Genomic DNA, 12,616 nt, shown 5'->3' on the forward strand with positions numbered 1-12,616 from the left:
GAAACGCTTAGTCGACCAATTAAAGTTTTTGGAAAAATATCTTCAGGCCACCTCTACTTTTGATTCCTGCTCTTTAATTAAATAATATATCACGTTATTTTACAAATCTAGGACTACAGAGACAATCCGACATGCATGATGCAACAGCAGTGATAATCCCTTTCTCCTCCAAATAATCTCCCACGTTGCTCTTTATCTTTTTAAAGGGATTTGTCTCATTAGCCGATGATAGATGCTTTAAAGCAACAACAATCAGGAGCCTCTCTCCGCACCCGCATGGCGAGGAAACACGGCAGTTCCAGTTGTTACCTCACTGGGTGGCACCCCTGCAAAGGTTCAGCCCAAAAATAGAAAACACCCCCCTTGAGACCACGCTATGAGTAACCAACAGTACATAACAGCAGTTAACCCCCATGCAGGACGGAGAGAGAGAGAGGCAGAGATCGAGCCAATGAGCATCTAGCCTGTTGCCTGGTAACTGCCGGCCTTTCCTGAATTTGTCCGTCTCCACGCAGACGGAAAGTGGAGAGAGGATAAAGAAGTGACAGAAGAGAAGCAGAGACAGGGGCAAGAAGAAGACAAAAGCTCAGTGTTGTCAGATGGCAAAACGTTGTCAGTGTGAGTGAATAAACACGAGACGGAAAAATTAAATTAAAAAAAGACGTAGATAAAGGGAAAGAAATTAAAGGAAAAGGAGTGGGAAAAACAGAACGAAAAAATTCTAATATTTATATTTTTACAACAAAAAAGAGGTCAAGGATTTAGAGGAGAGCAAAGGTTTTAAAACTGAAAAAAAATAAATAAAAATAACCCTGAAAGTTAGGAGAGACGATGTAGAGCAAATGTCAAAGTAAAAAATATAGATAAATATATATAAAGCGCAAAAAAAAAAAAAGACAGCATGCTGCTGTACAGGAAAACAGGTTAAAACAAATGCATTGTGGGTAATCTGTGCTGCTTTGGTTGCCAGGGGAAACAGATTGGCTGCGTTTCACCTGTGACGCTGAGTCAGTGGACCAAATGACAGAAGCACTCAAAACACAGTCAAGTGAAAGAGGACAGTAATTCATCCACACGCGCTCTGCTGTACGCTGCAGCCTCTCTTCATTCATGGCTTTAATTCAGCCGGAGGACGGCCACTTTCTAACAAAACAAACACAAAACCTGCTCATTCAATTTGTCAAAACTAGTTCATTTTAAAAATAAAATGACAACCGTTAGAACTTTGTGTGAGATCCTTACAAAGAATAAAAGTAACTTTGCAAAAGAAGAAGAAATCTGGCTCAGGCCAGTCGGTCTTTGTGAAGGATTTAAAAAATAAATAAACCTCAGAGCTGCCTAAATTTTACATTGAATCACTCCTATAGTTTATAGATGTCAACAAAGGTTTCACAGTGGCCAGAGTTCCTGGTAAACTTTCAGTTGCTTACAAAATAGAAATGTTCTTTGTTTCTTTGGTGCCAAAAACAAACAGCACCTCAAATAACCCCTACGCAGAATAAGTCTGAATATCTCTGAAGTCACCACCAAGTCGGACCTTGAAGCAGGTAGGCTACAGCAGCAGATGACCACGCCAGTCCAGGTCTTTCAGCAAACACCAGGAAACTGAGACTGCAGCCCACACAAGCAACAACCAACACTAGGCAATAAAAACACTCCCTGGTGTTGTGAGGATCGATTTGAGCTGTGACTTTCAGACGGCAGGTTAAGAATGTGCAGAAACATGAAAACAAGGATCCATCCTGCCTTGAATCAACAGTTCAGGCTGGTGGTGCTGCTTTGTTGAAAACTTTACTGGCATATTTTAGCTCCTTCAGTATGCCTTTAGAACAACTTGAAAACCAGCCTTCCAGTTTGCGATACCTGGTTGAATCTGTGTACTTGAAGACGTGGCCAGTGAGTGGAGATAATCTGCACCATTGTTCTTTATATCAACACTCTTAGATTATGTTTTCATGTCAATACTGCAAAAATATTATTATTATTATTATTATTAGAAGTTATAATACCATAAAAATGCCCTCAAGGTAAAGTCCTTGTTTGAAGAAACAATCTTGGAACATAAAGCTGATTTTGGTTTTTTGGATATTAGCTGGATTGAGTTTCTGTCTGTTTTCCAGCCACGTTATTGTCCCATAACGAACGCGCTCTTTTTGGACAGTGGACAGACGGATTATCTTCTGGGAAAATCATCATCATACCTTTGATTGATGAAATGAGACAAGTGTCTGAAATTTTAATGTTCCCCCGTGCAGGTCCTGTCGACGTACTGCCTGTCGTCTGTCTGAACCTGCCCATATAACCAATGACTGTCTGCTTTAGACAGACTAATGGAAGCACAGGAAATGCAGCTAGCATACCAACACAGAAGATACGCCATAGAAAAAGCTACAGCACAAACAGCTCTTTGAAAAGTTTTTTTTGTGTTAAAGATGTGGAAGGCTGGAGGGTTTTAATGTAAGCATTTTCCAAATAAAACATATTTCAAGTGAAAAGTTTGTTGTGTTACACATTCGCCATGAAATGTTGGGTCTCATCTGGTCAGAGTTTTCCACATGTAGCTGCTCGGCGTGACTGCAGCTGTGTCATCCTCTTTCCCTTTTTACATGATACGTTAAACAGAAACGTTCAAAGCGCTGAGATCTTGTTTCATAAGCCAACACTCGGGTTTCTCCATGATTTGTGTTCCTTGGTCTTCGTCATCCTGTTTGCTCCCTAATAAACGTCTGAGGCCTTCACAGAAACAGCCTGGTTTACTCCATTTACAAATGAGTAAAGACTGCAAAACATTTTCATTTGGAGTATCATTACATTAACCAGATAATTTTCCTTCAACTAAAAAAAATCAGTGACTATTTTGTGTTAGTTTTTCACATAAAATCCCTACAACATGTTTGTGGTTCAAACATGATAAATGTGGTAAAGCTTGAACTTTTCTTGCCTTGCACATTTCTTGCCTAAAATGCAGCAGCTGCTTTCCTCTAGTGAACGCTTGATCATTCGTAGTAAACGATGCATCTACAGCTAAAATAATACTTTGAACATAAATATGTGAAAAGCTCAGCCCTTTCTGCTTAACATCAGCACAGCGTAGGGCTAGCAGGTTGTCTATTTTTGAATAACTGATTATTGGATAGATAAAAGTAGTTGAGTTCTGGGTAAAACATATTTAGAGAAAAATGTTTTTTTTTTTCATCTTAAATGAAAATGTAAAGATATTTTAGACAGTTTTGGCTTAATTCTTGCTCTGAATGTGTTGTTTCAGTCTAGTTTCCTACCAGACTAATGCAAGGTTGTTCTTTTGGCGAATGGCCGTTTTTAGAGTCTCATTGTATTGTGTCTCATGTATACTCCAGTTAATGATTAATCGATGACTAAATTAGTTAATGATTATTTGGAAAATCGATTCATAACGATTAATCGTTTCAGTCCTACTGTGCATCCCAGAGCAGGAAGCAGACTGTTAGGTTAACCTGTCTCTCTGAATTGACCGTAGGTGTGTGTGTGTGTTCATGGTTGTGTGTCCTCCATGATGCCCCTTGCTTCTTGTCCAGTGACTCCGGCTTTTCCTTGTCTCACTCAGACTTTTCTCCACCCAAACCTCTGCATCCACCTGCATCTTGACTTGTTGCGTCTCGGTTTCAGAGCTCGCTGCCGTCCCTCCTCCCCCGCTCCTGAACGAGGAAGCGAGCGTGCGCCGTACGCGTCTGCGCCGCATGTGTGCGCGAAGGAAGAACAGGTGGGCGCATCCGAGCGTTCTGCTGACAGTGACCGTGCGTGTGTGTAGTTCCCCGTGTGGGTGTGAAATTACATCGCTCGCGTTGGAGCTCAGAACACACAAAAAAAAACACAAAGACACACCTGTAATAAGACGCCAGACTTCAGATACAGTTTGTGATCATATAATCTGAGTTAACAGTTTGTTTTTGTGCCGGAGTATCACACCTCCGTCACACTTCTTGTTATCTGAGCCTCAAGCTGGAAGTAAATCAGTAAATTGATGCTTTGGGGGTCTATAAATACAGTGAGGCTGAATGAATGCTGACCTGCGGCAGGATCAGGAGCAAAAACAAACTGATGCGCACAACGAGACAGGCGAGCAGCACATGTGGAGATATTCCATCATCAGTTTCATTATAAACTATGGATAAAGACGCAGGCAGGAAGGGGACGTGACATCGTGAGAGAGAGTTTCAAAGCTCCAGCACTAAAAGCCTTTACAGCTGTTATTCTGTCTGCATCTCTGTATCTGCGACGGCTCGTGTTCGGAGGTGGATTCTCCTTCGCTTTCTAATGTTTACGAATCTAAAACTGACATCCCCTCCATCCCCCCGTGGCCTGTTATGTAGCTGCAGTGTTTAAATAGCCGCCCGCATGTCAGCAGCGAGGTTTGGACCGGAGAGCCAGGGCTCTGGCCGGATCCGCTCCTCTGGCCACTTTTATCCCACAGCTCCAGGAGCGCCGCTGCCGCTGCCGAGGCTGAGAGGCTATTTTTGGAGCTGCAGTGGGAGGCTGTGGTCACACCTCTGTACGGGATGCAGGTGGACTGCTGGATGAGATGAAGTTTCTCATGCTCCGTTTGGTATTTTACTGCGTTTCAAAGGCACACACACACACACACGCACGCTCACGCTCGCTCGCCGCGTGCGTTTGTCATGCAGCCCATTGATCTGTTGCTGAGTGCGAGAACACAGGGAGGAAAGAGCGATGCGGTAGCTATGGAGTCGTAGCCATGGAGCCGTAACTATGGCAACAAAGCTTGGAAAGCTAGTGACTTAATTGGCATCTCCAAGGTGCTCTGATCTGTGGAGCCGAGCTCCAGAATAGCAACAATCCACACACTGATGTATCCTTCACATGTCAGACAACAAACACGTCACTATTAGATGCAAACAAGTTATTCCATACCCCCCGTCGTTTCCCCTAAGAGTCAGTGTGTGCATGTGTGTGTGAGTGTGTGTGCGTGAAACACAAGGAAACTAGGTACAACACAAGCAATGCGAGGAGAATACAGGCACACTGCAATAAATTACAATACCATCAAAACTATTTCTGTAATTCGATTCAAGAACAGAGTTTTACATCGTTAATATAGTCATTACACACTAAGTGATGTATTTGTAATGTTCATTTCTGTTGATTTTGGTGTTTATGTCTTCAAAGTAATGAAAACCCAACATTAAACTATTCAGTAATTAAAAATTAAAGAATAATATTTGTGGACCTACATCCGTCTGGTTGGGGATCATTTTGCTGTAACCTTGAGTTTCTTCTCTGCAGGCTGCCAGTCAGACCCAGCTCTTCACTTGACTCAACCATCTGAGTGACTCAGCTGTGTTCAAGCAGGGATTCATGTCAAAGTATCAGCTCTACAGCGCTGGAGTTGAAGACCTCTGATTTACAGTAACTTAGAGAATGCATGGCTACAATATCCGTTATTGATTGGAAAGTTTGCCTGTCATTAAAGCAGGACTCCTGTTGGAAAACAAAATCAATAGAATTGATAAGCTGAACAAAACTGACTTTAGGCTGGAAATAAAACAGAGGGCGGAAACTTCAGATTGAACTTTGAACCTTTATTTCCTAATGAAATGCAAATGTCGGGATACATCTGTGGTGTATCCCGACATTAAAACTGTAGCTGCTGTGCATCTTTTTCAATCACACTTTTTCCTTCCAATTCACTTTCTATAAGTGTGCTTAGCTACAGCAATGACCTGTTAAAAAGGTCAAAGCATTTCAGCATTAAATTCCTTTTTTATTCCTGCCACATTCTCCTGTTCTAGAAACTAAATGATGGGATTTTATTAACCATCAGCCGTAAATGTCAAAATTAACAAATGAAAAATAAATTTCATGCTTAAATTGAATTTCTGAAATAAGCCAACTTTGACTGATGATGCATTTTATTGAGGTGCGCCTGTGCAGTGCTGATGACGATTTACATCAATCAGGGGAAATTACTCACAGCGTCCACTGCAGCTTCTGGTTTTTGATTGAGTTGTAGAGAGCCTGCGGGGGAAAAGAAAACAGAAATCACATTTTCAGATATGAGCAGAGCCCAGATTTGATCAGGTGTTGCAGGGAACATTTGTGCAGGTTTATTGTGGCTTTCTGAGAAAGATACATCACAAAGCATGACGCTTCAGTCCAAGAACCATTTTAATGCTGCTCAGCAAACGCCCCTTTTTCCAGAGTCAAACTCGTTTTGGTTTGCTGGACGACCCGTCGATCACCTAATGAGCCACAGCTTCAACAAACCTGTTAAACATGGAGCACGTCTTGGACCAGTCAGATATAAATAATTTAGATCTGCATCAACCTCCACAGATCTGAGTCTAATGGAGCAAGTTCTAACTGTGAGATTTCTCGGGTTAGATCACCAGGTTGACCAGGTAGAATTCAATTTAAATCTTATTTTCTAATTTCCTAATATTTTCCTTCTAAGCAATCATTCAACGGTCTTTCAGGTTGAAGGTTTTTCTAAATCTTCCTTTGGAAATTGGCTGATTTTTAGTCGAATTTCAGTGGAGTACTTGATCATGTTTGGATATTCTTGGTTAGTTAGAACCATAATTCTGAGTTATAACACATTCAGACATGAGATGCCTGTAAGAAAAACTGAAAGAATGAGCTAATGTTTTAGCACGTAACTAAGCAAAGGACCACATTCTATTATTTTTTTCTCAGCATCCCATCACTAAGACAAATGAAGGAAATGTTCCACATTTTGACTGACAGAAAACATTGTAAAACCACATCATGAACCTCAAACGTCTGATGGAGTAACATCTAACCCATCAGAGAAGCAGCCTTTGGATGAGCAGCAGAGAATCACAGCTATGCTCTACAACTCTAGCAAGAAGAAAGCCATAAAAAGTGCAAATAAAGTACGAAATAGCTTATGGGTCATGTACAGTTTTGATAGGCAACACAATTACATCTTCTAAATCAGTTTCAAAACAATAAAACATGGTTTGGAAAAGTCACAAGCAACCTCTGAGTCTGCTTCAGTTTTTCTGAAAATCCTGTATCAAAGTTTTTGTTTTCTTAATGGTAATTTCCCCTCTCTAAGGAAGCCGCTCCTTTCCTTTCATTAGCATCAGCAACAAATAGAGTAAACCAACAAGGACTCAGGGGATGAGGGAGGGTTTAATGCTGCTGCAGGAATCTCAGCCTCAGCTTCCTCTAGATCTACAGGGACAGGTGAGACATTTAGACAGCTCACATTGACATTGGCCTGTGTCAGCTAAATGTAATATAACAAATCCGTTTTCACAGCCAATCTCCAGCAGAGGGATGAGGGGATGCAGGACAGCGGGGAACCGTCAGGGGTGCGGCGATCGAGGCCGATGGACGCAGCTGATGGACGGATGTGACAGCTGAAGTGATGTAAAAGACACTTAGGAGCTGCTCATCGCCTCCTGGTTCAGCCTTTAGCTTTGACACTCTTCCTGACTCCTCACTGGGAGAGAAATTAAAGTAACCATGTCGGGTTTAGGAGCCGCTGCTAGTTCTCGGTGCCGTTAGCCTTTTGAGAATAATTTTACCCTATCGTGACTTTTAGTCAAATGAAACAGGATTCATCGCAGGGTTTGACTCCAAGCATTTTGCTTTGAAACTGGGCCTAATCAGAGACCAATCCAGAGAATGATGAATATTAATGCTCACCCATGGTAGCTCATTACAGACTCAGCTCTGTTTCATCCTCTTCGCTGTGAAATCGCAGCTCTGCAGCCTGCTTCGCAGAATCAGGGAAGAGATTCCCAGGATTCCAGAAAACTAAACTAAACTCCTTCCAATATCAAGTCTTGTTGATGGTAAACCAGTAACATACTAGCACTTGTTATGCACAACTCTGGAAACTTATAAACTTTAAAAGATCAGATGTGTTTCTGATTTTAATATTACTTTAATAAATATAGTTTGGCTGTGGAGGAGTGTAGGTGCATCTCTTTGCCTGGGGTTAGCTTCTGCAGAGTAGCAGTTTCTGAAGATTATTTTAGTTAGAGTTATTACAATGTTGTGTCTCTGCCATGCGTTTTATTGGAATAGGAGAATACAGGTACAAAAAACAACAGCAAACATGTTTTCTCAATGTCTGACAATAAAATCAAACTGAACTCTTCCTGTTTCAAGTGAGCTGGGTTTACAAAAATCCCAGCCACCATTTACAGCCACTTGTCCTTGCAAGGTCATTGGGGGGCTGGCGCCCATTTCCAGCAGTCATTGTGCGAAAGGCGGGGTAAAACCTGAGCAAATTGCCTGTCCATCACATGGCAATAAAACACATGGGGCAGAAAACCAGCATGGACACTCAACATCCAGAACATCCTTCTTCGTGCAAAGCAACAGACGCTACCAACACCATCATTGTGCCGACATTGGTTTGCTTCACCAAAGCAATCTCTTAATAATGTCATTCAGATACTGTCTGCATTGACAAAGACTCACCTCAGCATTCTGAATGCTTGGAGTGGCTCCATCCAACATTGTGACCCCTTGGGGGCGCTCAGATAGCATTTAGCTCTTATTTGCAAATAGTAAGTTAATCTTTCAATGTAGAAAAAATGAAACAAGGCAATAAAATGTCAAAGTAATACACCTGTCTGTTCCAATGCACAACAAACCATAACAAACAACAAGCCCTGCCAGGACTTTAAGTCCTACAGCATGTGGTTAAGTTTCTAATGTTAAGATCAATGCATTTAGATGACAATACCACACAGGTAGGGAACAGTATAATAACAGCTATACTGATAAAAGGTTAACAATTAACACATATTGATTCATCAGTCAATGCATCAACACTCTGATAAAACTAAGACCAAAAATAAAAGTAGATCATTTATGACTTTGTTACTGTTGTTAATCTACAGATCATAAACTCCAGTCATCAAGGACCGGTGCTCCACAGGTTTTCTGTTGCTTTGCTTAAAACACTCCTGAATAATTAAACGGGACATTAACAGATGCACTGAAGCAGGAACACAGCAGCCTTTAAGATCCAATTGAGGTCGTTCACGTTCACTGACCACTGAGCAACAGTGACAAAGAAGCTGAGTACAATCCAACATTGATGTCACGTTGACTTATGCATGGCTAAATATGGGCTGTAAGGAAAGACTTGTAGATGTATAAACATAGATTTAGCCATGATTGGTGAGAATAGGTCATCACTACCCATGTGGTAAATCAAATCTTATCAATACTTATAGACACAGTGTTGTGATCTTCTGTGCTTAGGTTTAATTAGGCCAATCACAATAACGAATGTTTCTGGACAATTAATTGTCCCAGAGGTTATCGCGATAAACGATAATATTGTTGTTTTGAGACAATCTGCCAGTAATATAATGATAATAATGGCATCATAATGCAAGAACACATTCTCACATATCAATAAACTTTAAGTTCTAATGGACATTTAAAATTGGAACCGGAAGACATTTTAAATATCCAAAATAAATCAACAAAACAACAGAAATAAAGAGTAAAATTAATTATGAAGTCTCTGGAAGAAAAATTATCCTTCAAAAAAAGGTTTAGTTGAGACCAAAACTCCAGTCTGACTTTTATCCAGTTTTTGGTAGAAAGAGAGAAACAACAAATCATGAAATTGGAAATGATTGAGCTTGTTTTAATTTATCATGCGATTAAATGATTTACTGATTATTGTGAGAGGCTTAGGTTTAATTTAGGAATCTGTCATCTTGAAAATTTGCTCTTTTTTGGTAAATGTTAACTCAACWTTGTCCTGAATGATCGTTATTACCTATGAATGTCTTATGACAGTTTAAATTACACTGATACATAAATATATATCTATAATAAGAATAACCTTCACTGCCTTACCTTTCAGTTCTCAACATTACAAAAGAGACAATTTTATAACTATGAAGGACTGAAAAAGTGGATTAAAGGAAGTTTATAACAACCAGAGGGAAGAAACGGCGTGATCAGGTAGTTCTGGGACCGTCCCAGCGATTCCTTACAGACACATTAGACACCATTACCAGAACTAGATGGAGCCTGCATGAGGACAGGTGGTGGTATTATATCATATATTATGTAGTATTATAGTATGAATGCATTGCAAACAAAATCACTGGTCTGCAGGTGCAGCTCATTTAGATAACACAAAAAAAGTTTGAAAATGCATCTTTGGCTTTCATGACTGAGATCTGTTAAAGAATCGATATTATTGATCAATTTTCCAACACAAATCTCCCAGATTTCATTGTGAAAGTAAAGGAAAAAATTGAATTACCTGGATTAATAAATAAATGCATGCATAATTATTTATAATTACCAAATTATTTATTCAGTGGCGATTAAATAATTGAGTAACAAAGTGTGAGCTTTATTAATTTGACATCTAAGTCATTCTATTTCAAAATAAAATACAATTGTTCCTGTATTCATTTCAGTGAAGTTATTAAATAGATTCTTGCATCTGATTGGTTAACAGGAAAACTACTTCAGACCAATTAGATTGACTAGAAAAGATTTTCTCCATGTAAGATAAAATACATTCATGATTTACAGGACACAAATAATTAACAGTGATATATCGTTCTTAAATATGCATTTTGTATTCGTGACCATTTTAATATGTTTCTGTGTATATTTATCCAATTTCTTCTAATTATCTTTTTATCATGTCTTTATTAAATTGAGGCAAATTTGCATCTCCACAGAACTTTCTCAATGTGGTTATCTTATGAGAATTAATTTATAATTAAGCCTCGTGGTTTTGGGGTTGAGTTGGACAATTAAAATTACAAATAAAAAATCAGTTTAATTTTCATTTCACAGTGTTGCTGGGAGGAAAGGTTTCCTTATTACTGGGGTTTATTTCATAAAGACGTTTCCCTGAGGTTGATGCAGAAACACTTCCTTCTCAGTTTCTGTCTTGTTTATGATGCCAAATCTACAGCATTTTCATCCATGTCAGAATATCTTTAATTTCAACAATACATACACAGAAGCAGCTGAATGTGTCTGTTCAATTATTCCCCCTGGATAGCTTTAATTATGCAACAAGCAAAGGAAAAACACAGCCCGCTGTCACTGTAAGACCCGAGGTTTCAGGGACGGCGCAGAGAAAAGTTCAGTAAATAAAGGTGAAAAATAAACCAGTAAAACTCCGCTGGTTTTGCGAGTCTGAGACCAGAAAGGATCTGATTCACCTATCAACTCCATCAAGAGGAACATCCTAATAAATCTGACTATTGCCAAAAAGTTTCAGTAATTCACCTCGAAAACTCTTTTGTAGATCAATTTCACACAGTCACATATTTTATATGTCTATTTATGGTCATTCTAAACAACTATGGCTTTCAACTAATGAGAATCTAAAACTGGATTTGTCAGAAACTTTAAATAGAACAAGAGATCAATTTAAAAAGTTGCTTAAAACAGAAGATTTTTTTCTTTATGAACGACACAATAATGTAGAAGACTGCTGACTGTCTGATCTTTGGCAGACACTTTCCAAAAAAAATTAAGTCACAAAGCCCATAGCTAAAGAACCTGCTTGTTAACAATGGAAAGTTTAGTAGAAGGAAGAAGTGTGGCAGCAATTCCAGAGTCTTAAGGAATAGCAGAGAGGCGCAGTATCCAAGTTATCTGCGATTAAATGTAAAGTTTCCACTTTGAGCCACTGAGTTTATTATTCTCTTTCAGGTAAGTCACATTTGATATTTGACACATTTGACTGGTTCAGGAGCAGCTGGATGCAAAGAATGGACCAGCTGAAGATAGCCCAGGAAGCACTGAGAACATTTTTCTTTACACTCAATTTTTCCAATAGTTTGCTTTCATTCAACACTCAGTGAAAATCCAGGATCTTCAGCAAAAAAAAACAAAAAAAATGCCTGTGGCTCACCCTTCAAAGATCAAATCAGCAGAATCCTCAATCATTGCAGAAACGATTTATAAAAATCTTTTTTAATAGGCGTCATTTAAAAACACCAAACCTCTGATAAATTGAACTTTGGACTTTCTTCAGCTGCAAGACAAATTTGTTCGAATAAACAAAAGTTAATCTTTGAAACACATCACTCCATTTCCTGAATGTACAATATCAAAGGTAACTTTTGTCGGATGAAATTACTGAACATTCGAATTCACAGAGAAGCCCCTGAATGCACCACAGCTTTACAGTCGGGACAGTTTTCAGTACCTTTCTCCTCTTCCTGGCCTGTGGGTGGTTCTGCCCGTCCTGAGCTTTGCCCAGCAGGTCTGGAAACACGAGAGGTTTGAGGGAGCGTGAGCGTGGCGTTCTGGGATAGCGAAACGGGTCCATCATCCGGAAGTCCCTTCCGTAGCGCACGGTGCAAAGGGAGCGTGAGCGTAGGCGCCCTGCCGAGTGCAGGCTGTTAACACCAATCATCATCACAGATTACGCACCAAAGAGTGTCCACAGATCACTGGAGGCTGGGAGCAAACTCTTGTGATTCAGCCTGTGTTTGTCCCACAGAAAGCTTTAAGAAAGTGTAAAAGATGTGAGTGGAGATGATCACAGACGACGGCGGAGGCTTCAGAGGGATGCAACGCATCACCGAGCGCTGCTGCTGCTGAACAGACCTCGCTATCAGCGGGGATCAAACCA

The 12,616-nt window shown here is 39.9% G+C and overlaps 1 protein-coding gene across 7 annotated transcripts in view; it reads right to left on the reverse strand.

The window, feature by feature from the left end:
• The window catches only part of LOC103481754 (PH and SEC7 domain-containing protein 1-like), an 80,157-nt gene that overhangs the window by 15,564 nt on the left and 51,977 nt on the right, over positions 1-12,616 (reverse strand). For all 7 annotated transcript variants that reach the window (XM_017310850.1, XM_008437482.2, XM_008437479.2 and 4 more), the window contains one exon: positions 5,969-6,012. In XM_017310850.1, coding sequence (XP_017166339.1) covers positions 5,969-6,012 — 44 coding nt within the window. The remainder of the gene's footprint in view (positions 1-5,968; positions 6,013-12,616) is intronic.

This window comes from Poecilia reticulata, linkage group LG19, assembly GCF_000633615.1.
Source record: "Poecilia reticulata strain Guanapo linkage group LG19, Guppy_female_1.0+MT, whole genome shotgun sequence".
In the NCBI taxonomy this organism is placed as follows: Eukaryota; Metazoa; Chordata; class Actinopteri; order Cyprinodontiformes; family Poeciliidae; genus Poecilia; species Poecilia reticulata.